General features: G+C 38.6%; 1 protein-coding gene across 15 annotated transcripts in view; it reads left to right on the top strand.

Annotated features, from left to right (window-relative positions):
- UNC80 (unc-80 homolog, NALCN channel complex subunit) overlaps positions 1 to 22,267 on the top strand; it is a 231,215-nt gene that overhangs the window by 13,680 nt on the left and 195,268 nt on the right. For all 15 annotated transcript variants that reach the window (XM_061383689.1, XM_061383579.1, XM_061383649.1 and 12 more), the window contains exons 5-7: positions 1,915 to 2,038; positions 3,798 to 3,871; positions 7,303 to 7,442. In XM_061383689.1, the coding sequence (XP_061239673.1) occupies positions 1,915 to 2,038; positions 3,798 to 3,871; positions 7,303 to 7,442 (338 nt within the window). The remainder of the gene's footprint in view (positions 1 to 1,914; positions 2,039 to 3,797; positions 3,872 to 7,302; positions 7,443 to 22,267) is intronic.

The following is a 22,267-nucleotide window of genomic DNA, read 5'->3' on the forward strand; positions in this document are numbered from 1 at the left end:
AAAATCACCTGCACAAGAAGGCCTTCCCTGGCCTTTCTGTCTAAAACATTGACACCTTGCCTGCCATTTTTCTCCTTCTGCTTTACTTCTCCTTTGCACTGGGGAGCAGAGATTTTTTTTGTATGCTTTGTTCCCTGTTGTATTCCAGAACCTCGAATAGGACCAGGTACACGGTAGGTGGTCTGTAAACATTTGTAGAATGACAGTTGAATGAATTTGACCAAATGCTTTATATGCTTTTCCAATATGGCCACTAGATGCTTCTCCATAATGAGTACCACTGTGGTGCCAGGATCTTGGTCTGTAGCTTAGAGACCCCTCTATACCAACACAGAGATTTATTCAGGGATTTCAGCTAGTCTTTCCAGTTGAGGCTTCCTTTGATAGTGAGCTGCATTGATTCACCATTTGCAGAATCCTTTTCTTCCCAACTTTTTCAATTTTTTGCTAGCTCTCGTTCTTCTAGATCAGTGGTTTTCAACCGTAGCTAACATGAGAGTCACTAGGGGGAACTTAAGCAAATCTCACAGTGATTCTAACTTAATTGGTCTGGTTAGGGGAAGAAGTGAGACCTGAGCCTCCTAGGTTTTAAAAGCTCCCTGGGTGATTATACTATATACAAGCCAGGGTTGCAAATCACCACCCTAAGTGAATTTCTGGGTCTCAGTTGTGCTCATTAATCTGCAGTCAGATTCTCTCTGCTTTCATGTCTATGTTGATTTGAGAGGCTGCATTGTTGAAAATGTAACCTCAGAGTGTTATATGTTTGTACTTACGCAACTGCATTTTAAACATCTCAGCCACTCAAAGTGGTGTAATGATGAAGCAGAGAATGTGCTTCCTGGCAGAGACTTTCAGTGGTAGGCAAATTAAATGAGTATGGGTTGTAAAGTCAGTACAATTCAGCAACTATTTATTGAGCACCTATTGTGCACCCAATGCCTAACACTGAATTTAGTATTGTGATGGTGACAGAGATTGTGGAGGAGGAGAATGCTGGCTACATCTCTGCCCTCAGGGAATTAGATTGTTGAGAAGGCAACAAACAAAATAATATACTAAGAAGGGTCTAACTGTAGGTTACTGATTCCATGAAATGCAAGAACAAGAGATGGACTGGAGAATAGAAAGTCAAAATGGCCAGCATCTGAGGATATTTTGTCTGAGCCACCAGGGAAGCCCATGAGAGAGAAAGAGGACAATTAAATCATTAAGAGGGATAATATCAATATAAATAGCCATAAGTAAAGAGATCTGCCTAGGCCCTTGAAATGAAAAGGACTCAATGAGTGCTAGTAGAAAACAATAATTTGTATTTTGTGCTCTGTCCAAAGTTCCATTTTAATTAATTACTAATTTTGCTTAAAGGAGATCACCATGATTTTTGTAGTACTTATGATGATGGTGTGTGTGTGCTCAGTTGTGTCCAACTCTCTGCGGCCCCATGGACTGTAGCTCACCAGGCTCCTCTGTCCATGGAATTTTCCAAGCAAGAATTCTGGAGAAGGTTGCCATTTCCACTTCTAGGGTAACGTCCCGACCTAGAGATCAACGTGAATTTCTCCTGTGTCTCCTACTTTGGCAGGCGGATTCTTTACCATTGCACAACCCATTATGATGATAATTTAAGCCTATTGATTTATCTGAGTGAGGAAGGAAGATCTTGAAGATCAGCCTACTTTGAAAATAATCTTATGAATGATATTCTTTTTTAATACAAGCTTAAAAAGTTACTTTCTGTTTGTAGTTATTACAAAATATTGGCAGTATTCCCCATGTTGCACAATACACCCTTGAACCTATCTTATACACAATAGTTTGTGCCACAAACTATTGGGTGAAAGATGTTAATTGTTGCATTGACTGTTCCCTTCAGCCAGTTCTTGGACATAGATCTTCCTTCCCTTCTTCTAGGAATCTGACCTCACATTTCGACTGGCCAGTGGACTTGTCATATGGCAGCCCATGTGGGAACACAGACAGCCTGAAGTCTCCGGCTTCACAGCACTGGTGAAGCCCATCAGGAACATCATTACAGGTTTGTGACTCAAACACCTAGTGTGATGGTCTCAGCATACGTAGGAATGAAGGTGATGGGTGATTCACTCTTAAGAAACCAAGAGGAAGAAAATTCCTCCAGGGAGTTATCTAGGGGCCCCTGGGTGTAGGGTTCATTTACATGATGAGAAACTCTAAACCAGGAGCACATGCTGTGGTATTACCAAAGTATGACTTTGGGTAAGTCATTCAAACTTCCTGTGCCTCCATTTCCTCATCTGTAACATGGGAGTTATAGGTATAACTCCCATATAAATATAGTGTAACAAGCACTTACAGGATTATGATGAAGAATAAATGAGCTGATATATGTAAAATTGCTTAGAAGAATGCCAGGCACATAGGAAATAAATAAGTGGCAGCCATTATTATTATTACATCTTAATCATAATTATGATGGATGGAGTAGCAGCTCCTTAACAATCTTGCTTTAGTGGAGGTTTGTTGTTGTTTGCTGTCAAAGCATTTCACTACTGGGATTGTCTAATGAAACAGTCCTATTGTCGAACTGTAGAAAGAGTACAACATGATAGCTTGAAAAGTGCCTGGAAAGTTCATGCTTCACCCCAGATCTTTTATCATGTATATAACCTAACCTCCCCCAAGTGCTTTCATTTCTTTAAAGTTTTAGCTGCTAAGTTGTGTCTGACTCTTTGCGACCGCATGGACTATAGCCTGCCAGGCTCCTCTGTCCATGGAATTCTCCAGGCAAGAATACTGGAATGGATAGCCTATCCCTTTTCCAGCAGATCTTTCCAACCCAGGAATCAAACCAAGGTCTCCTGTGTTGCAGGCAGATTCTTTACCAACTGAGCTATCAGGGAAGCCCCAGATTCCTTGTTCCTTATCGTTTTCATCTGTAAAATGGGTCTGGTAATATACCATAAGCTATTATAGGGATTATTATAAGTATTAAATGAGTTGATACATGTAAAAACACTTAGAACTTGACAGATATTAGGTACTGTGTGTGCTCAGTCACTCGATCTTGTCTGACTCTTTGCGACCACATAGACTGCAGCCCAATAGAATCCTCAGTCCATGGAATTTCCCAGGCAAGAATACTGGAGTGGATTGCCATTTCCTACTCCAGGGGATTTTTGCACCCAGGGATTGAACCCACATCTCCTGCGTATCCTGCATTGGCAGGCTGATTCTTTACCACTGAGTTATCTGGGAAGCTCATGTTAGGTACTATGTAGATATTAACTGTTATAATTTTCAGTATGGCTAATTTTTTTAGCACCTTAACCTATCGAGTTGGACTGAATAGATGAAGAAATCTATATTGATAACCTAAAAATGCAAAGATTTTTTCATTGGTTGTTTGATTTCTCTTACAATACATGCTATTAAATGTCTTCTTTCAAGGTTTTAACCATCTATTAAAATGGGTTTTTGATTCAAAAAAAAGATGAACTTCCCTGATGGCTCAGATGGTAAAGAATCTGCCTGCAGTGCAAGAGACCCAGGTTCGATCCCTGAGTCAGGAAGATCCCCTGGAGGAAGAAATGGCAACCCACTCCAGTATTCTTGCCTGGAGAGTTCCATGGACAGAGGAGCCTTGTGGGTTACAGTCCATGGGGTTGAAAAGAGGTGGACACAACTGAACACGCATGCACACATTGAAACATATATGTTACCGTATGTAAAAAACAAAAGAAAAAAGGAAATAAAATACCTTACATAACTTATATAAACTTATAAAATTTGTGATGGGATTTCATCCATATTTGCAGCTAAGAGAAGCTCTCCTATCAATAGTCAAAGTCAGACCTGTGAATCACCAAATCAAGACACAAGACACCGAGAGGTGAGTATATTATAACCATGAGAAGAAAGGTAGATATTCCTTGAACATGGCGAGGTTTGAAGGGTAGGATTTGACCAGTGCTTTATCTCAGTAGCTAGCATGTAACGCTTAATAAATGTTAGTTATCATTATTCATTCCACATTAAAGTATCTTGTTCTCAATTACTGAATCTCCTAATATTTGCTAGGCAACCCTAATATAAATAAGTAAAATAATACTACAGCAGGTGTGGAGGAGGAAGTAGAGAGGAGGCTTAAGACGCAGTCCTACCCCTAAGGAAACTAAAGTTTAAAGACAAATCCACATGAAACAGAAGATGTGTAATAAAACAGTATAATGTAAATTCACCATGTACTACTTGATTCAGAAAAGAAAGAAATGAAGGCCAGAGTAGTTCAAAGTCACATAGAAATGTATACCATCATTAATTTAATATGTGTTAGATGACCTGCTTTGTCTTTCAGTTCAACATGTGGAAAATACAGTTTACGGTTATCCATCAAAATTGAATCCTCTTTCCAACTCATGCATTATTGCCAGGATTATTATTATTATGCATTATCATCATCCTTTTTACCCTCAAAACTGAAAATGTTAACATCTTAGTATGTCTCCTACAGAGCAATTGCTAAGTATAGACACTGTGATTTATATGCTGCTGCTACTGCTGCCGGAGAAGGCAATGGAAGCCCACTCCAGTACTCTTGCCTGGAAAATCCCGTGGACGGAGAAGTCTGCTGCTGCTGCTGCTCCTGTTACTAAGTCACTTCAGTCGTGTCCGACTCTGTGCGACCCCAGAGACGGCAGCCCACCGGGCTCCCCCGTCCCTGGGATTCTCCAGGCAAGAACACTGGAGTGGGTTGCCATTTCCTTCTCCAGTGATTTAAATGCTATATTTCATCTATTCTCAGATGTAAATTTTTTCACTTTTAACACATTTGAAATATGGTGTATTTTTCATGATCTTTGGCCTCTTACATCTCTCTGCCTGGTAGAAATCTTGTTGTGATTGTCATTCTTGTGCAGCAAAATGTGATCATTTCAGCATCTAAGTTTGCAGTATAAGGGTCAGTGGCTTAGGAGAATGTCAGAGGGGATAGTGGAACACTCTTTTAAGAAATAACACTCTTGATGGAGCATAAGTTATTCTATAGGAAAAATATATGTCAACAGCTCTGAGTTGAAATTTATAAATGTTAAAACATTTTAGGAATACCTACACCAATTTATTTCACTTATATTTTCCTTTTTACATATACATGGGATATATTTATACTTCTCAAGAGGCTCAGTGGTAAAGAATCCACCTGCCAATGCAGGATATACAGTAGATGTAGATTCGATCCCTGGGTTGGGAAGATACCCTGGAGAAGGAAATGGTAACCCACTCCAGTATTCTTGCCTGGAAAATTCCATGGACAGAGGAGCCTGGTGGATTACAGTCTGTAGGGTCGCAAAGAGTCACACAAAAACTGAGTGTGCACATGCATGGGGTGGATATATGATCAAAAGATCTGCATAAATAAGGCTAAGTAGACCTTTTTAATAACTATAAAATAAAAAGTCCTCACTACTAAGAACTTAACAGAATTTTTTTAGATCATACATAAAATAATGGTGTCTTATAACTGAAGACATCTTAGATACAGTGAAATACATAAATTCAACATTTCAGTCTTTTTAGTCCTCTCCATTTGATTTCTTGCTGAGTTATGTTGTTTTCTTTTTATTCTGTTGCTCAGATGTGCACTGCTATCTTCTAAATCTAGGTCTTCCTATGTAGATTGCAGCTGAAATGACCTGATTGGATTTTCTACTTCTAGCCTCTCCTGCTTCATATAAATATTGTTCATAATGCCTGATTATTCTTCCTAATGCATCATTTATTTATTAGCTCATCATTCCACAGAGGCTCATTATATACGAGGCACTGTCCTTTTATTGCATCCTTTCCTCCTTAGGTGCCTTTAGTGGGTCCCCTCACCTCAAAACCAAACTCCTCCTCCTGGTTGTCTGTGCCTTCCACCACCTAGCATCATCCTTCTTAGGTGACCTCAATTATCCCTTTAGTTAGTAAAGCGCTGCTCCCAGGATGCAGGGCTTGCAACGTTAGCCTCTGAGGCTTTGCTCAGACAGTTCCCTTATACTGGATTGCTCTCTTTCCTCCCTTTACCTATCTAAATTGTATCTTTAGGGACCGATTTAGACCTTGATTCCCCATGAACTCTTATCTAGTTGCTTTAACCTTCACTGTCCAATATGACAGCCACCAGGTCCATTTGGCTACTGAGCACTTGAAATACGACTATTTTGAATTGATCGAATGGTGTTAAGTGTAAAATGTACACCATATTTTGAAGAAAATGTAAATATCTTAGTAATATTTATATTGATGACAAGTTGAAATTAAAATTTTGGATTAAACAGAATATAGAGTTAAATTTTTAATTTTGTCTATTTCATTTTATTTTAAAAATAAGATACGTGTCTCCTATTTATGGCTTGCATTGTACTCCTATTGGACATGATGCTATAATCTTTATCTGTTTTAAAATTTAGCTGTAAGTTCTTGATTTCAAGGCCAGATTCATCTAATATATTTTTATCACCAAAGCATCTAACATGAAACATACATAGTATGTTCTTGCTAAAGGATTCTTTGATCAAATTCAGAAGACTTATTTTATCAAATTTCTAGCTGTATTCTATTCGCTCTATGCATCATGGTTGAACAATACTTTCTTATTTTACATATGAAAATACAACGGAAGTTGTAAGGGGTTAAAATACTATGATCAGTTTTTGTGAGTCTATCTTTTAGCAAAGAAATTTATCTGTAATACTGACGGGAAAATATCTCACATTGGGCAGAATTATATTTATTAGATAAATGTAATTAAAGTAAGCTACTCTGTCAATAAAGTGAAATGAATTTGTGCTTACAAATAAGGGTTATTGTATTCATTTGGGAGAAATGTCTTCCATCTCCCCTCTGATGAATGATGAAAAAATCTGAGCCCTGCACTTTCATGTCCATGCTTTGGCTTTGATTTGATTAGCTGTTTTTCACTTACCCTTGTTTTCTGCCTCATGCCTCTATTCCATTCACTTCAGTACTGACATATCTTTGATGAATTATTGGTTTGTAGCTCTTCTTCTGCAGACACTGGATATGGAGGTGAAAAGAGAAAAGAATCAAGGGCAAAATGAAATAAAGGACATAAAAGTACTTAGGCTAAAAGGGGCTCTTTAGAAGCCTGTTTCTGTTCCTTCTTAGATGAAGGCAAAATCCCTTTGTCTATGACATATTTATGCTGCAAATTTTTTTTTAATTTAAAAAACAATGTATGTACAATAATATGATAATTCTGGAAGATATTCCTGAAGGAAAAAAAAAAAAACACTAATCTACTATCTCCAACCCCAAAAGGGACTCCAAGTGGTCTGTGAAACGTTCCAGTCAGATTCCATCTCACCCAAGGCCACTATTTCCGGCTGCCACCGAGGAAACTCCCTTGATGGAAGTCTGTCCTCCCAAACTTCCCAGGAAAGAGGACCATCGCACTCCAGGTACATGACTGCAATATGATGGACAAAAATGTATTTCCAGATCCTCAAAACTAAATATGAATTTCCAGCTACTCGTATAGCCTCTCTGTCTCTTAAAATGTGTAAATGTATGATATATGTATACATATTCTGGGTCAGAGTATAATTACGTGAATACGTCTATAACTAGCTGGCCATATTCTTAAATAGCTCATTTAAACACATTCAGGCAGGCGTGGTAAGACATGATTTAATGAGATGTCTGAATTGAATTTTAAGTATTTAAAAGTGGAATGATGCTACCAAAAACTTATGTTGCAGGAACGTGAAAGGATCCGCTTTAATGTATAAAAATACTTCATACTAGCAGATCCTTGTATTAAGAATGGGTGCCTCTAAAGTACGCATAGAGCGTTTGGGAATCTATTCTCTGTGAACATCCCAAAGCTGCCTCTGTTAGCTGGTGTCATAGTGAATTTGCTTACCAATGCCTTCTCTAGGAACAAACATTAGTCCACTTCTTCCTGCTCTCTGATGAAATTAAGGAAACCTGGATTCATGAGGTTTGCCTTTGTGCCCATCTATAAACTCCACCTAGCAGGAGAGGAGACCATTTGTATATACCTGTTTTCAAATAAGGTTACAGTCTAATGGATAGTGTTTTAAAAGGTGGTATGTTTAAAATAGCTTTATTGAAGTATAATTTATATACCATAAAATTCACCCTTTTAAGTGTACAATTTAGTGGTTTTAAGCAAATTTCCAAAATTCTGCAACTATCAACACACTTCAATTTCAGAACACTTTTATAACCCCCCAAATATCCCCTCTGTTCATTTCAGTCACTCCCGTTCCCACACCCTGATCTAGATGATCTCTTAACATGCTTTTTGTCTATATATGGTTGCAATTCTGGATACTCCATATAAGTGGAATCATACCATGTGTGGTCTTTTAAAAGCATTTGACTTCTTTGCTTTAGCGTGGTGTTTTAGATCATTGCATATGTCAATAGTTTATTCTTCTTTATTGCTGTAATGTATCCATACAACAATATTCTGTTGTTTGGATATACTACATTTTGTTTACTCATGCATCAGCTAATGGATGTCTGGGTTGTTTATAACTTTTTGTCTATGGTGAATAATACTTTGATGAACATTCATATATAAATTTTTGGATGAGCATATGTTTTTAATTCCATTGGATAGACACCTGGAATGAAATTGCTGGGTTGTATGACTCATTGGAAAAGACTCTGCTGCTGGGAGGGATTGGGGGCAGGAGGAGAAGGGGATGACAGAGGATGAGATGGCTGGATGGCATCACTGACTCAAAGGACGTGAGTCTGAGTGAACTCCGGGAGTTGGTGCTGGACAGGGAGGCCTGGCGTGCTGCGATTCATGGGGTCGCAAAGAGTTGGACATGACTGAGCGACTGAACTGAACTGAACTGATGGTAAATTTAATATTTTTTTGAGAACTATAAAACTGTTTTGCAAAATGTCTATAACATTTTACCTTCCCACCAGAAATGCCTGGGGATTCATTTATCTCTATATCCTTGACAGAATGTATTATTGTTGTTTTATTATAGCCTTTCTAGTGGGTGTGATGTGGGATCTGACTGTGGTTTTAATTTACATTTTCCTAGTGAGCAATGATGTTAAGTATATTTTCATGTCTTTATAAGCTATTTGGGTATCTTCTTAGGTGAAATATCTATTTAAACATTTTGCCCAAGTTTTAACTGCGTCATTTGTCCTCTTATTATTGAATTGTAAGAGTTTTTATGTATTCTGAATACATATTCAGAATGTCCTTATACCTCTCCCCACCCTGGAAAAAGATCCATAAATATTTCCTCTCAGTATTAACTTGCCTTTTTGTTCTAAAATGATTTACCTTCTTCTGGCTCCAGACAGATAAAAGAGAGTAAATGCATAAATAAATTATTTTCAGTTTACTCTAAGTATAAGAAGGCAAATAAGGACAGGATGGGCTCTTTCTCTTAGAGATCTAAATAATATGGAGGAAATGGCCTCAGGAAGATCTGGGAAGAGCAATCCAGGCAGAGGAAACAAGCCTAAAGGCTTCGAAGTGGGAACAAGTTCAGTGTATTCCAGGAATGGAAGGAAGGCCAGTGTGACCAGGGGCTATTGATGAGCAAGTGGGCAAGGTGAGGGAATCAAGCCAGAGAGGCCATAAGGAGTCAGATCACAGAGCAGCCCGGAAGCCATGGTAAGAAATTTGAATTTTGCTCCAGGTGTGATGAAAAGTCATTAGAGTTGTTTGAGCAGTAGCGTGTAATGTCACTGAATTATACCTCTTAAAGATCACTCCAGATGGTTTATGAAAATAGACTTGGAAAGAAAAGCAGACACAGAGATTAGTTAGGAGACACTTTCCATGGTCCGGGTGGGAGAAGAGGTGGCTTGGTTAGGGTGGAGGTAGTAAGGGTAGAAAGGCTGAGATTAGGCTGTAATTGGGATATATTTAAAATAGAGCTGCAATGACTAGATGTGAGGAGTGAGAAAAAGGAAAGAATCAAGCATAACTTAAGTTTATGACTTGAATAACTCTGTGAGTAGTTATGAAAAGGACATCTTTTTTGGGTGTTAGTTCTAAAAGGTCTTGTAGGTCTTCATAGAACTGTTCAACTTCAGCTTCTTCAGCGTTACTGGTTGGGGCATAGACTTGGATTACTATGATATTGAATGGTTTGCCTTGGAGACAAACAGAGATCATTCTGTCATTTTTGAGATTGCATCCAAGTACTGCATTTCGAACTCTTTTGTTGACCATGATGGCTACTCCATTTCTTCTGAGGGATTCCTGCCCGCAGTAGTAGATATAATGGTCATCTGAGTTAAATTCACCCATTCCAGTCCATTTTAGTTTGCTGATTCCTAGAATGTCGACATTCACTCTTGCCATCTCGTTTGACCACTTCCAATTTGCCTTGATTCATGGACCTGACATTCCAGGTTCCTATGCAATATTGCTCTTTACAGCATCAGACCTTGCTTCTATCACCAATCACATCCACAACTGGGTATTGTTTTTGCTTTGGCTCCATCCCTTCATTCTTTCTGGCATTACTTCTCCACTGATCTCCAGTAGCATATTGAGCACCTACTGACCTGGGGAGTTCCTCTTTCAGTATCCTATCATTTTGCCTTTTCATACTGTTCATGGGGTTCTCAAGGCAAGAATACCGAAGTGGTTTGCCATTCCCTTCTCCAGTGGACCATATTCTGTCAGACCTCTCCACCATGATCCGCCCGTCTTGGGTGGCCCCACGGGCATGGCTTAGTTTCATCGAGTTAGACAAGGCTGTGGTCCTAGTGTGATTAGATTGACTAGTTTTCTATGAGTATGGGTTCAGTGTGTCTGCCCTCTGATGCCCTCTTGCAACACCTACCATCTTGGGTTTTTCTTACCTTGGGCATGGGGTATCTCTTCACAGATGCTCCAGCAAAGCGCAGCTGCTGCTCTTTTCCTAGGATGAGGGGTATCTCCTCACCACCGCCCCTTCTAACCTTGAACGTGGAGTAGCTCCTCTAGGCCCTCCTGCGCCCTTGCGGCCACTGCTCTTTGGAGGTGGGGTTGCTCCTCCCGGCTGTGATCCCTGGCCTCGGGTGTGGGGTAGTTCCTCCTGGCCGCTGCCCCTGGCCTCAGATGCAGGGTAGCTCCTCCCAGCCTCTGCCCCTGACTTCAGACGTCGGGTCGCCACCTGCGCTAAATGCGCCGGTTGCAGCCGTCCGCGCTTAATGCAATGGTTGCAGCCGCCCAATAGGGGACTGAAATGCAAAAGTAGGAAGTCAAGAAACACCTGGAGTAACAGGCAAATTTGGCCTTGGAATACGGAATGAAGCAGGGCAAAGACTAATAGAGTTTTGCCAAGAAAATGCACTGGTCATAGCAAACATCCTCTTCCAACAACACAAGAGAAGACTCTACACATGGACATCACCAGATGTCATGTGTAGACAACACATGTAGGTCAACACAGAAATCAGATTGATTATATTCTTTGCAGCCAAAGATGGAGAAGCTCTACACAGTCAACAAAAACAAGACCAGAAGGTGACTGTGGCTCAGATCATGAACTCCTTATTGCCAAATTCAGACTGAAATTGAAGAAAGTAGGGAACACCACTAGACCATTCAGGTATGACCTAAATCAAATCCCTTATGATTATACAGTGGAAGTGAGAAATAGATTTAAGGGCCTAGATCTGATAGATAGAGTGCCTGATGAACTATGGACGGAGGTTCGTGACATTGTACAGGAGACAGGGATCAAGACCATCCCCATGGAAAAGAAATGCAAAAAAGCAAAATGGCTGTCTGGGGAGGCCTTACAAATAGCTGTGAAAAGAAGAGAAGCGAAAAGCAAAGAAGAAAAGGAAAGATAATAGGCATCTGAATGCAGATTCCAAAGAATAGCAAGGAGAGCTAAGAAAGCCTTCTTCCTCAGCGATCAGTGCAAAGAAATAGAGGAAAACAACAGAATGGGAAAGACTAGAGATCTCTTCAAGAAAATTAAAGATACCAAGGGAACATTTCATGCAAAGATGGGCTCGATAAAGGACAGAAATGGTATGGACCAAACAGAAGCAGAAGATATTAAGAAGAGATGGCAAGAATACACAGAAGAACTGTACAAAAAGATCTTCACAACCCAGATAATCACGATGGTGTGATCACTGACCTAGAGCCAGACATCCTGGAATGTGAAGTCAAGTGGGCCTTGGAAAGCATCACTACAAACAAAGCTAGTGGAGGTGATGGAATTCCAGTGGAGCTATTTCAAATCCTGAAACATGATGCTGTGAAAGTGCTGCACTCAATATGCCAGCAAATTTGGAACACTCAGCAGTGGCCACAGGACTGGAAAAGGTCAGTTTTCATTCCAATCCCAAAGAAAGGCAATGCCAAAGAATGCTCAAACTACTGCAAAATTGCACTCATCTCACACGCTAGTAAAGTAATGCTCAAAATTCTCCAAGCCATGCTTTAGCAATACCTGAATCGTGAACTTCCAGATGTTCAAGCTGGTTTTAGAAAAGGCAGAGACCAAATTGCCAACATCCACTGGATCATCAAAAAAGCAAGAGAGTTCCAGAAAAACATGTATTTCTGCTTTATTGACTATGCCAGAGCCTTTGACTATGTGGATCACAAGAAACTGTGGAAAATTCTGAAAGAGATGGGAATACCAGACCACCTGACCTGCCTCTTGAGAAATCTGTATGCAGGTCAGGAAGCAACAGTTAGAACTGGACATGGAACAACAGACTGGTTCCAATCGAGAAAGCGGTACATCAAGGCTGTATATTGTTACCCTGCTTAATAACTTATATGCAAAGTACATCATGAGAAATACTACGCTGGATGAAACACAAGCTGGAATCAAGATTTCCAGGAGAAATATCAATAACCTCAGATATGCAGATGACACCACCCTTATGGCAGAAAGTGAAGAGGACCTAAAAAGCCTCTTGATGAAGGTGAAAGAGGAGAGTGAAAAAGTTGGCTAAAAACTCAACATTCAGAAAACTAAGATCATGGCATCTGGTCCCATCACTTCATGGGAAATAGATGGGGAAACAGTGGAAACAGTGTCAAACGTTATTTTTCTGGGCTCCAAAATCACTGCAGATGGTGACTGCAGCCATGAAATTAAAAGGTGCTTACTCCTTGGAAGAAAAGTTATGACCAACCTAGATAGCATATTGAAAAGCAGAGACATTACTTTGCCAACAAAGGTTCGTCTAGTCAAGGCTATGGTTTTTCCTGTGGTCGTGTATGGATGTGAGAGTTGGGCTGTGAAGAAAGCTGAGTGCTGAAGAATTGATGCTTTTGAACTGTGGTGTTGGAGAAGACTCTTGAGAGTCCCTTGGATTGTGAGGAGATCCATCCAGTCCATTCTGAAGGAGATGAGCCCTGGGATTTCTTTAGAAGGAATGATGCTAAAGCTGAAACTCCAGTACTCTGGCCATCTCATGCAAAGAGTTGACTCATTGGAAAAGACTCTGATGCTGGGAGGGATTGGGGGCAGGAGGAGAAGGGGATGACAGAGGATGAGATGGCTGGATGGCATCATTGACTCAATGGACGTGAGTCTGAGTGAACTCCGGGAGTTGGTGATGGACAGGGAGGCCTGGCGTGCTGCGATTCATGGGATTGTAAAGAGTCAGACATGACTGAGCAACTGGACTGAACTGAACTGAACTGAACTGTGAGTAGTTATTAAATTTATGGCATGAGGAAGACTGAGAAAAATCATGTATGAAAGTATTCTGAACCTGCTTCCTTCTACCTATGTCTGTGGCCCCCACCATATTGTCCAAGCCACTCATCACCTCCTTCCTAGAGTCCTGCAACAGCCTGCTTATTAGTCTCTTATTTACTCTTGTAACTGCCCAATAAAGGATATACAGAGTCATGAAAAAACTTAATCATGCCACTCCCATACTTTAACTTTTCAATGGCTGCCCACTGCTATCAAGATAAAATTCAAAATCCTTGAAATACCCCTCAAAGCTCCACATTATCTGGCTGCTATCAAGGTCTCCTGTCTGACATCAGGCAATTACTCACATCCTATCACTAGACTCCAATGTCTTCTGAGTTCTTCACATGCAGTGTACTTCCTCTTAGCTCTGAGATTTGGAGTATGTTATTCCATCTGCCTGGATGGTTCTTCCTTCTCTCTTTACTTAACCAGCTCCTCCTTCTTCAAGACTCAATTTAAATATTATTTCCTTACTTCCTAGAGAAGCTTTGGCAAATTTTAAATCTGATCACAGAACTCTTGTGTTCTCTTACAGTACAACTGGCAACCATAATTCAAAGACCTGTGTTGTCTAATAAATTAGACAACAACTAATAGATTAGTTGTCTAATAGTTATCTCCTTCACTAGACTGTAAAATGCATGAGCAGAGGGACCAAATCTCTTTTATTCATTGCTCTATCTCTAGTGCCTGGCACATGGCCTTAATGAAGGGCACTGGATAAGTAAATAAATTTAATCTTCACAACAGCCACACGAAGAAGATACTGTTCTTATTTTAAAGATGAGGAACTGAAGCATAAAGAGATTATATGATTCATTCAAGGACACACAGCTAGAAAGCAGAAGATCTAGATTTGAGCTCAGTCTAGACAGTTCCATGGTCTACACTCTTCACTACTCTTCCACAAGGAGACAGGTATTTAGGTGGAGCACAGAGGTTCCTATAGAAACCTACCCATCTTCTTAATATGTTTTAATGGAAGCCTCTTTTCTTTTTGACCCCTCATTAAATTAAAGGAGGAAGTGTTGTGGTTATTTGCCATAATTGGTCATTTTGGGGAACAAATGCTTAACATCACTTTCCCCTGACCTCTCCCACTAGACCTGAAACTTAGTCCATATTTGGTTCTGACCTAATTGAATCTTTCAGCACTTTAACCCCCATGGGCACTCTATCCTTCCTGTCACTTCCTCCTCTTCTTTTGCATGTTATACTGGTTTCTTTCCCCTTACCTTTCAAGCTGAATCTTTGTAGACTTTTCCTTTGGCTTCGCCTCCATGGCCCTTTTCTTTCTGTTGGTGTTTCCCTCTCCTCCCACATTCTCCCTCTGAGCAGTCTTATTTGCTGCCATAGTGTCAGTCACTCACTCTATGTTGATGACCCTCAAACCTTTACATCTCACCTAGACAACTCTTTAAAGCTCCAAACCCATGTAATCAAGAGACTGATAGAAAGCTCTTCCTGTTCCTCCCAGGTACCTCAAACTCTGTCTGAAACCAAATGCATCCTCCTGCCTCCTGTATTTCAGTAGATGGTACCACTATCAACCCAGACATTCTAGTCAATAGTGTGAAGTTTGCTGCTGCTGCTGCTGCTGCTAAGTCGCTTCAGTCATGTCCGACTCTGTGCAGCCCCATAGATGGCAGCCCACCAGGCTTCCCCGTCCCTGGGATTCTCCAGGCAAGAACACTGGAGTGGGTTGCCATTTCCGTCTCCAATGCATGAAAGTGAAAGTGAAGTCGCCCAGTTATGTCTGACTCTTAGCAACCCCATGGACTGCAGCCCACCAGGCTCCTCCGTCCATGGGATTTTCCAGGCAAGAGTACTGGAGTGGGGTGCCATTGCCTTCTCCAAATGTGAGGTTTACTCCCTTCCAAAACCTTTACATTTTGCCTTCTTAATCTCTCTCAAATCCTCTCCTCCTCTCCAACCTTACAGTCACTGACTTAGTTCAGATCCCTATCATTTCTTATTTGGATTTCTGCAGGTGACCCTAATGGTATCTCTATATTTGGTGTTGCCTCCTTTTAATCCATTACCTATATAATGTTACAAAAGTAATTTAAAATACAATCCCATCATTCTATTCCCTTGTTAACAAATCCTCAGTTGCCATGCATAGTTTTTAGGATACATTTCAAACTCCTTAGTCATCATACCTAAGTCTTCATGATCATTCATATCCAAGCTCACCTCTCTCAATTTTTCACTTGACACTTCTTTTTCCATGCTTATTTTCAATACCAAAATCTGCATTAGCTAACAATTGCAATACAAGTTACCAACATTTCTTAGCAGCTTAAAATGAAAGACATTTATTATCTCAAGCAGTTTCTGAGGATCACAAATCCAGAAACCGCTTAGCTAAATGACTGTGGCTCAGGGTCTCTCAATGACAAGCCTGATCTGCAGTCATCTGAAGACTTGAATGGGCTGGAGAGTCTGCTTTCAAGGTGATTCATCTAGCTGTTGACCAAAGGGTTTAGTTCTTCAATACCGGGGCTTCTCAAAATAGTTTCTGATGACATGGCAACTGGCTTCCCCCAAAACACATTATCCAAGAAAGTGCGTGGGGAACCAAGATGGAAGCTTCACTGTCTATTATAACCTAATCTCCAGATGGAATCTTCAGTGTCTTTTATAACCTAATTGCCAAGATAAATGCCATCAATTCTTCTATATTCTGTATCACACCAGCCAGTCCTAGTATAGTGTGAGAGGACATTGCGCAAAGGTTGTGAACATTAGGAGGCAGGTATTGAGGGCTATTTTGGAGGCTAATTTCAATAAACAATAACAATAACAATGTAACCATCATTTTATGTATAGAGATATATGTATAGATGACTGTATGTCTATTTTTATTATGTTATTAAGTATCTTCATATTCCTTCTTCACTAATTCTGTTATATTCCAAGGAGTTTATTTTAAATGTGATTTCTTACCTCAAATATAATACTGTGCTTATGCCTGACTTTAAAAAATTGTGAAACAATGTTAGGGTGAAATATTGAGGTCATAAAATACCCAGGAACTTAAATTTCCTGCATAATTTTTCTCAACCATAGTAAGCATGGAAATTTGCAAATATAAATAGCAAATGATCTTCTTTCCTCTAATAAAATTGATTGTTAATGGCTTTATTTTGATTTGCGTGTAAAGACAAAGACAACGATGTCCAAAGTTTCCTCTTTGTGAAAGGACATTGTTTTTGCCCATTTTTGAATACTGCCACACTCAGTCATCTATGTATATATGCATTCTTTGGCATATATGTGTGTACACAGTCACCCATACATGTGCGAATTAGATATGAACTCAGTGGCACTTTAGAAAAATGAATTATGTCTTCTCTTTGCCTAGCTGCAGTGGCTGGTTGCCATGGAAATGATGCAGAAGGTAGACCTTTCAGGAAATGCTAATTCTAATGTGTCTTCATTGGAGGGGTTCATGTATTAATCAGAAATAAAGAGAACTTTAATAACAAAACAACGCAAATATGTTAGGAACAAAAGCTATCTGCTTTTATCAAAGAAATCCAATTCACCATCTCTTTTGTCCTGACCTTGACTGAACCAAACATCACTCTTTCTGGAACTCAGCAATCATAGAAGAGATAGCTAGTTTTTAAAAATTAATGTCAGATTTCATCTTTAATTACCATATGCATAGAGTTAATTTCTGCTTCATTAAGTACTGCATGGGGTCAGGACTAATTTCCACAGTTCTCTACCTCCATAGATTATCTATTATTTCTAAAGTGTTTTCCTGCTTCAGATGCACTCTACTAGCATCTCCCAACACTGATTAATAATAACTTGGTTTCCTTAAAACCATAGTTGCTTGGAAAATATACTAAGACAATTCCTATCATTTTTTGATACCCTTTTTTGTCATAATGTAGTCTATGCATATAAAAGAAGTATATGCTAATTATGGAAAAAGTTTTAAGGTATCAAATATTTTTTAAAAATTGAAAATCATCCATGAGCTTATCAGGTAGATATAAACATTATTTTTTAATATATATATATATACTCCTCTTCATTGCTTTTATGTATACCATTTAGAATAAAACTGGTATTCATCCTTTCAGAAATTTTTCATTTTTTCCTACAAAATAACTTATAGAATCATAGAATATTAAAGTTGGAAAGAACTCTTCTATCATATTATGCAATGAGCTGCCTTCATATCATCTTTACTCACTTATGTAAGTTTCTTTCTCACATTTAATTAGGTAGATAGTTGATTAGTTAATTACAATAACTTTTATTGGTTACTTCGTGACAAGTTGATTGTCTGATAGTTCTGTCCTAAGTGAAAAATTATTGTTTATTCTTGCCCTTTGTTGATTATTCGCCCCAGTGTAACTCAGGCTTTAAGCCAAATAAACTAGTACTTGAGTAACATTTAAAATTGAGGTACTTCATGTTATAATATTTGCTATAGAATGACCGTTAACTTCATTCTTATTTCAAATAGAGTTTCTTTAAATATTAAGCAATTGAAATGTGAATTTACTTAGCAAATTTTGATTGCCTAAGTTACAGACTCATTTTTAGTCTCTGAGTGCAGCTCTTTGTCGGTGGGAGTTTTGCTGTTGTACATCTGATTATCAGTTGACCTTATCTGTTAAAAAGTAGTTAATGACTATGAGAGTCAACTGTACATTAGTAATTACTTTCAGTCAAATAAGCTTTGTGTGTAGACATAAATATAATCATCTGGCACCCTCAGGGAGACAAAACTGCCAACATATCATTCCAGTTAGTGTTTCCATGTAGGAATTGTTTTGGATGTTGACTTACAAGTACAAAAGTCATGCATTATTTGTTTCTCTAAGGTAATTGTCCTCCAATCTTATTGAAATTATTTAAGAATTACCTGGAGAAATTAGGAGTATAGGATGAACAGATATAAACTACTATATGTAAAATAGATAAGCAACAAGGATTTATTGTACAACACAGGGAATTATATTCAACATCTTGTAATAATCTATAATAGAAAACTGAATCATTTTGCTATACACTTGAATTTAACACAATATTTTAAATCAAGTATATTTCAATAAGAAAAAAAAAGATTACCTGGCTTAGTAGTTTGGGATAAGACTTGGGAGTTTTGCATTTTTACCAACTTCCCTTCTCCCTACCCACCTCTTGGAGGGGCAAAGGGACAGAACAGCTCTGGGGAACTCTGTGGAGAGTGATTAATAAGATCTGTGACCTTCCATGACAGCCCTAAGCAGATCTCTAGGAGGGAGGAGCTTGAGGAAGGAATTGGTGTCCTTTTTCCTTCCCACATCCTGTGGGAGCCTCCTTCTGCAGAATTCATCCTGCAGCCAAAGGGCATGGGAGCCTCCTATACAGTCTATACAGACCAATCTTCCAGACATGGAGGTAGAGAAAGGTGGAGAGTGGATGGGGTCAGGGAGCAGAGGTTAGAGGCAAATTAGAGATATACTGCCCCCCAAATTACATAATAAATATTTACATTATATATTTATATTTTATATATAATGTATATACAGAGTTGTGTATAAAAATGTATATATTATACAAGATATATATAGTATATAAATGTATAGATTTTCTGTATATATAAATAGTGGATTTTTAGTCCATATTGAGAAAGTTCAGGATCTTAGTTGGCTAAAATTCTCTAAAGAAACAGAGAAAAGTACACAACACTGAAGTGGTTAGGTTCATGTATTTTCATAGGTGAATACACTAGAGTGATCAGCACCCATATAAAACAGAACATTACAAGCACCCCAGTCTGATAAATCATGTAACACTTAATTCGTGTTTGTTAAATGAATATACTACCAGCATTTATTTGCCCATTCTCCTTTGGCTGACTTTGAAGGTGTTCTCTAGTTTTTTATTGTAACAAAATTGCTGCAATAAACATTCTTGTGCATATCTTCCTGTGTACATGAGCAAGAGTTTTTCTAAGGTAGAATTTCTGGATCATAAGGTAAGGACTAAAGTTGACTGCTGCTGCTGCTGCTGCTGCTGCTGCTGCTATGTTGGGTCAGTCGTGTCCGACTGTGTGCGACCCCATAGATGGCAGCCCACCAGGCTCCCCTGTCCCTGGGATTCTCCAGGCAAGAACACTGGAGTGGGTTGCCATTTCCTTCTCCAGTGCATGAAAGTGAAAAGTGAAAGTGAAATCGCTCAGTTGTGTCTGACTCTTAGCGACCCCATGGACTGAAGCCTGCCAGGCTCCTCCATCCTAGATACCACCAAATTGCACCCTGAGAGAGTTTGCCAGCAGTGTATGAGTATTCCCAAGTATTTTTTCCCTCAGTAATACTCAATGAGTTTGGGTAAACTCCGGGAGTTGGTGATGGACAGGGAGGCCTGGTGTGCTGCGATTCATGGGGTCGCAAAGAGTCAGACACGACTCAGCGACTGAACTGAACTGAACTGAACTGAAGACTCAGTGTCTTCAGTTTTCTGTGGTCTCAGATTTGTTGAGTGTGAAGTGGTATCCCATTGTGGTCTAAGTCTACATTGCCCTGACTGTTCACGAAGTGAAGTCTCTCTTATGTTTATTCCCTCTTTATGTTTTCTTTCTGGTGAAATTTCCTTCCATACCCTTTGCCCATTTGAGCTATTTGTCTTCTTACTGTCTTAAAAATATGTCTTCTTTATTAGGAAGAATTGCAATTATGTTTTACATTTTGTAAACTTTTCAGTTTGTTTATGTTTTTAATAGAAGTTTTACATTTGAAATAGTCAAATTTATCAATACTCTCTTAAAATAGTTGGGAAAGTTATCTTCTTTGAGAATCCTTTCGCTCATACTCAGTCACATCCAACTCTTTGTGGCTCCACACTGACTGTACCCCTCCAGGCTCCTCTGCCCATGGGACTTCTCAGACAAGTATACTGGAGGGGGTGGCCATTGCTTTCTCCAGGGGATCTTCCTGACCCACGGATTGAAGCCATATCTCCTGCGTTGGCAGGCAGATTCTTTAACACTGAGCCACCTGGGAAGCCCCTAGGATCCTGTCATACTAGGTCATAAATATTCTTAGTGTTCTTCTATTTTGTCTTTCCAAAGTCTCTAGTTCATCTAAAGTTGCCTTTTTTTTTTTTTTTTTTTTTGATACTTGATGGTATGAAATAAGGATTTGGTTCTACCACATAAATAACAGTTTTTCTCTCACCAATTCTTGAATGGCTGTTTTCCTGCAAATGTGTAACTTTATTGAGTATTAGTGTCAGTGTACACATATGTGAGACTATGACTTTGGGTTCTCCATTCTGTTACATTTCTCTGTTTGCCTGATTCTACCAATATCCTATTGTCTTGTTATTATAGCTTGTTTCTGATTTTTGTTATTGATTTTAATAAGTTAATAATAAGTTTTATAAAAGGTTTTCTGTATCTACTAAGAAAATCACGTGGGTATGTTCTCCTATAATTTTTTTTAGGTAGTAAATTACTTCAATAGACTTTCTAATAGTAAGCCATTCTTAAATTCCTGAGAAAAATCCAACTTGTACATTGCTGGATGGAGTTTGTTAATATTTTGTTATTTTTACATTCATGCTCATAGACGTGCCTTGTGGTTTTCCTCTCCTGACTGTTGTCTGATTTCGGTAGCAAATTTACAATAGTCTCATGAACACCCCTTCTTTTTCTGTCTTTGGAACACTTTGTATAAAACTAGAAATTCCCTTTTCCTTAATGTTTAATGAAATTTGACTGTAAACTTTCTGGGCTTGATACATTTTTAAAATAAATTTTATTTACCACAATTCCATTTTTAAAGGTGGTGAGCCTGTTTAGGTTTTAATTTCTTCTTGACTCAGTGCAGATGGATAAATATGTATTCATCTGGGTATTCAAACTTTTAATCCCATTAATCATAGTGTTTTCCTTTATTTATGAAACCATCATCATATCTAGTTATGTCTGCTTTTACAATGATCATATCTTGGTCACATCTTTTATTGTATTTCTTGATTAATTTTTATCAGTTTTGTCAAAAAATAACATTTGATTTTGTTAATCCTATTTTCCTTTGTTTACTATTTTATTAGTATATGCTTCTCTTTTACTTTCCTTTTTTCTGTACTGTTTGGGGTTTTATTACTTTTTTTTTTTTTTAACTTATTGTAGTATTAGCTTGGCCAAAAATTTCATTCAGATTTTTCTATTCATCTTAGGGAAAAACCTGAACAAACTTTTTGGCCAACTCAGTGGATGCTTACTTCATTATTTTTTACTTCTTTACAGTTCCTTTATCCTGCTATAGTCTTGTAATACTCTAAATGCTCTTTTCATTCCACTTTATCAGTATCTCACAAGTTTTCATATGTGGAATCATTATCATTCCATGTAATATTTTAAAAATTCTCATTGCAATTTTTTATTTGACCCGTGAGTTATTTCAAAGTGTATTTCTACATTGGCTAACTGATTAGAGTTTTATCTTTTTGCTGTTAATTTCTACTGGAATTCAACTATGGTTAGAGTACTAGGTTTATATGAGATGATGAATTTTCCGTTTCTTTTG

The sequence above is a fragment of the Bos javanicus genome, chromosome 2 (genome assembly GCF_032452875.1).
Source record: "Bos javanicus breed banteng chromosome 2, ARS-OSU_banteng_1.0, whole genome shotgun sequence".
Taxonomy (NCBI): domain Eukaryota; kingdom Metazoa; phylum Chordata; class Mammalia; order Artiodactyla; family Bovidae; genus Bos; species Bos javanicus.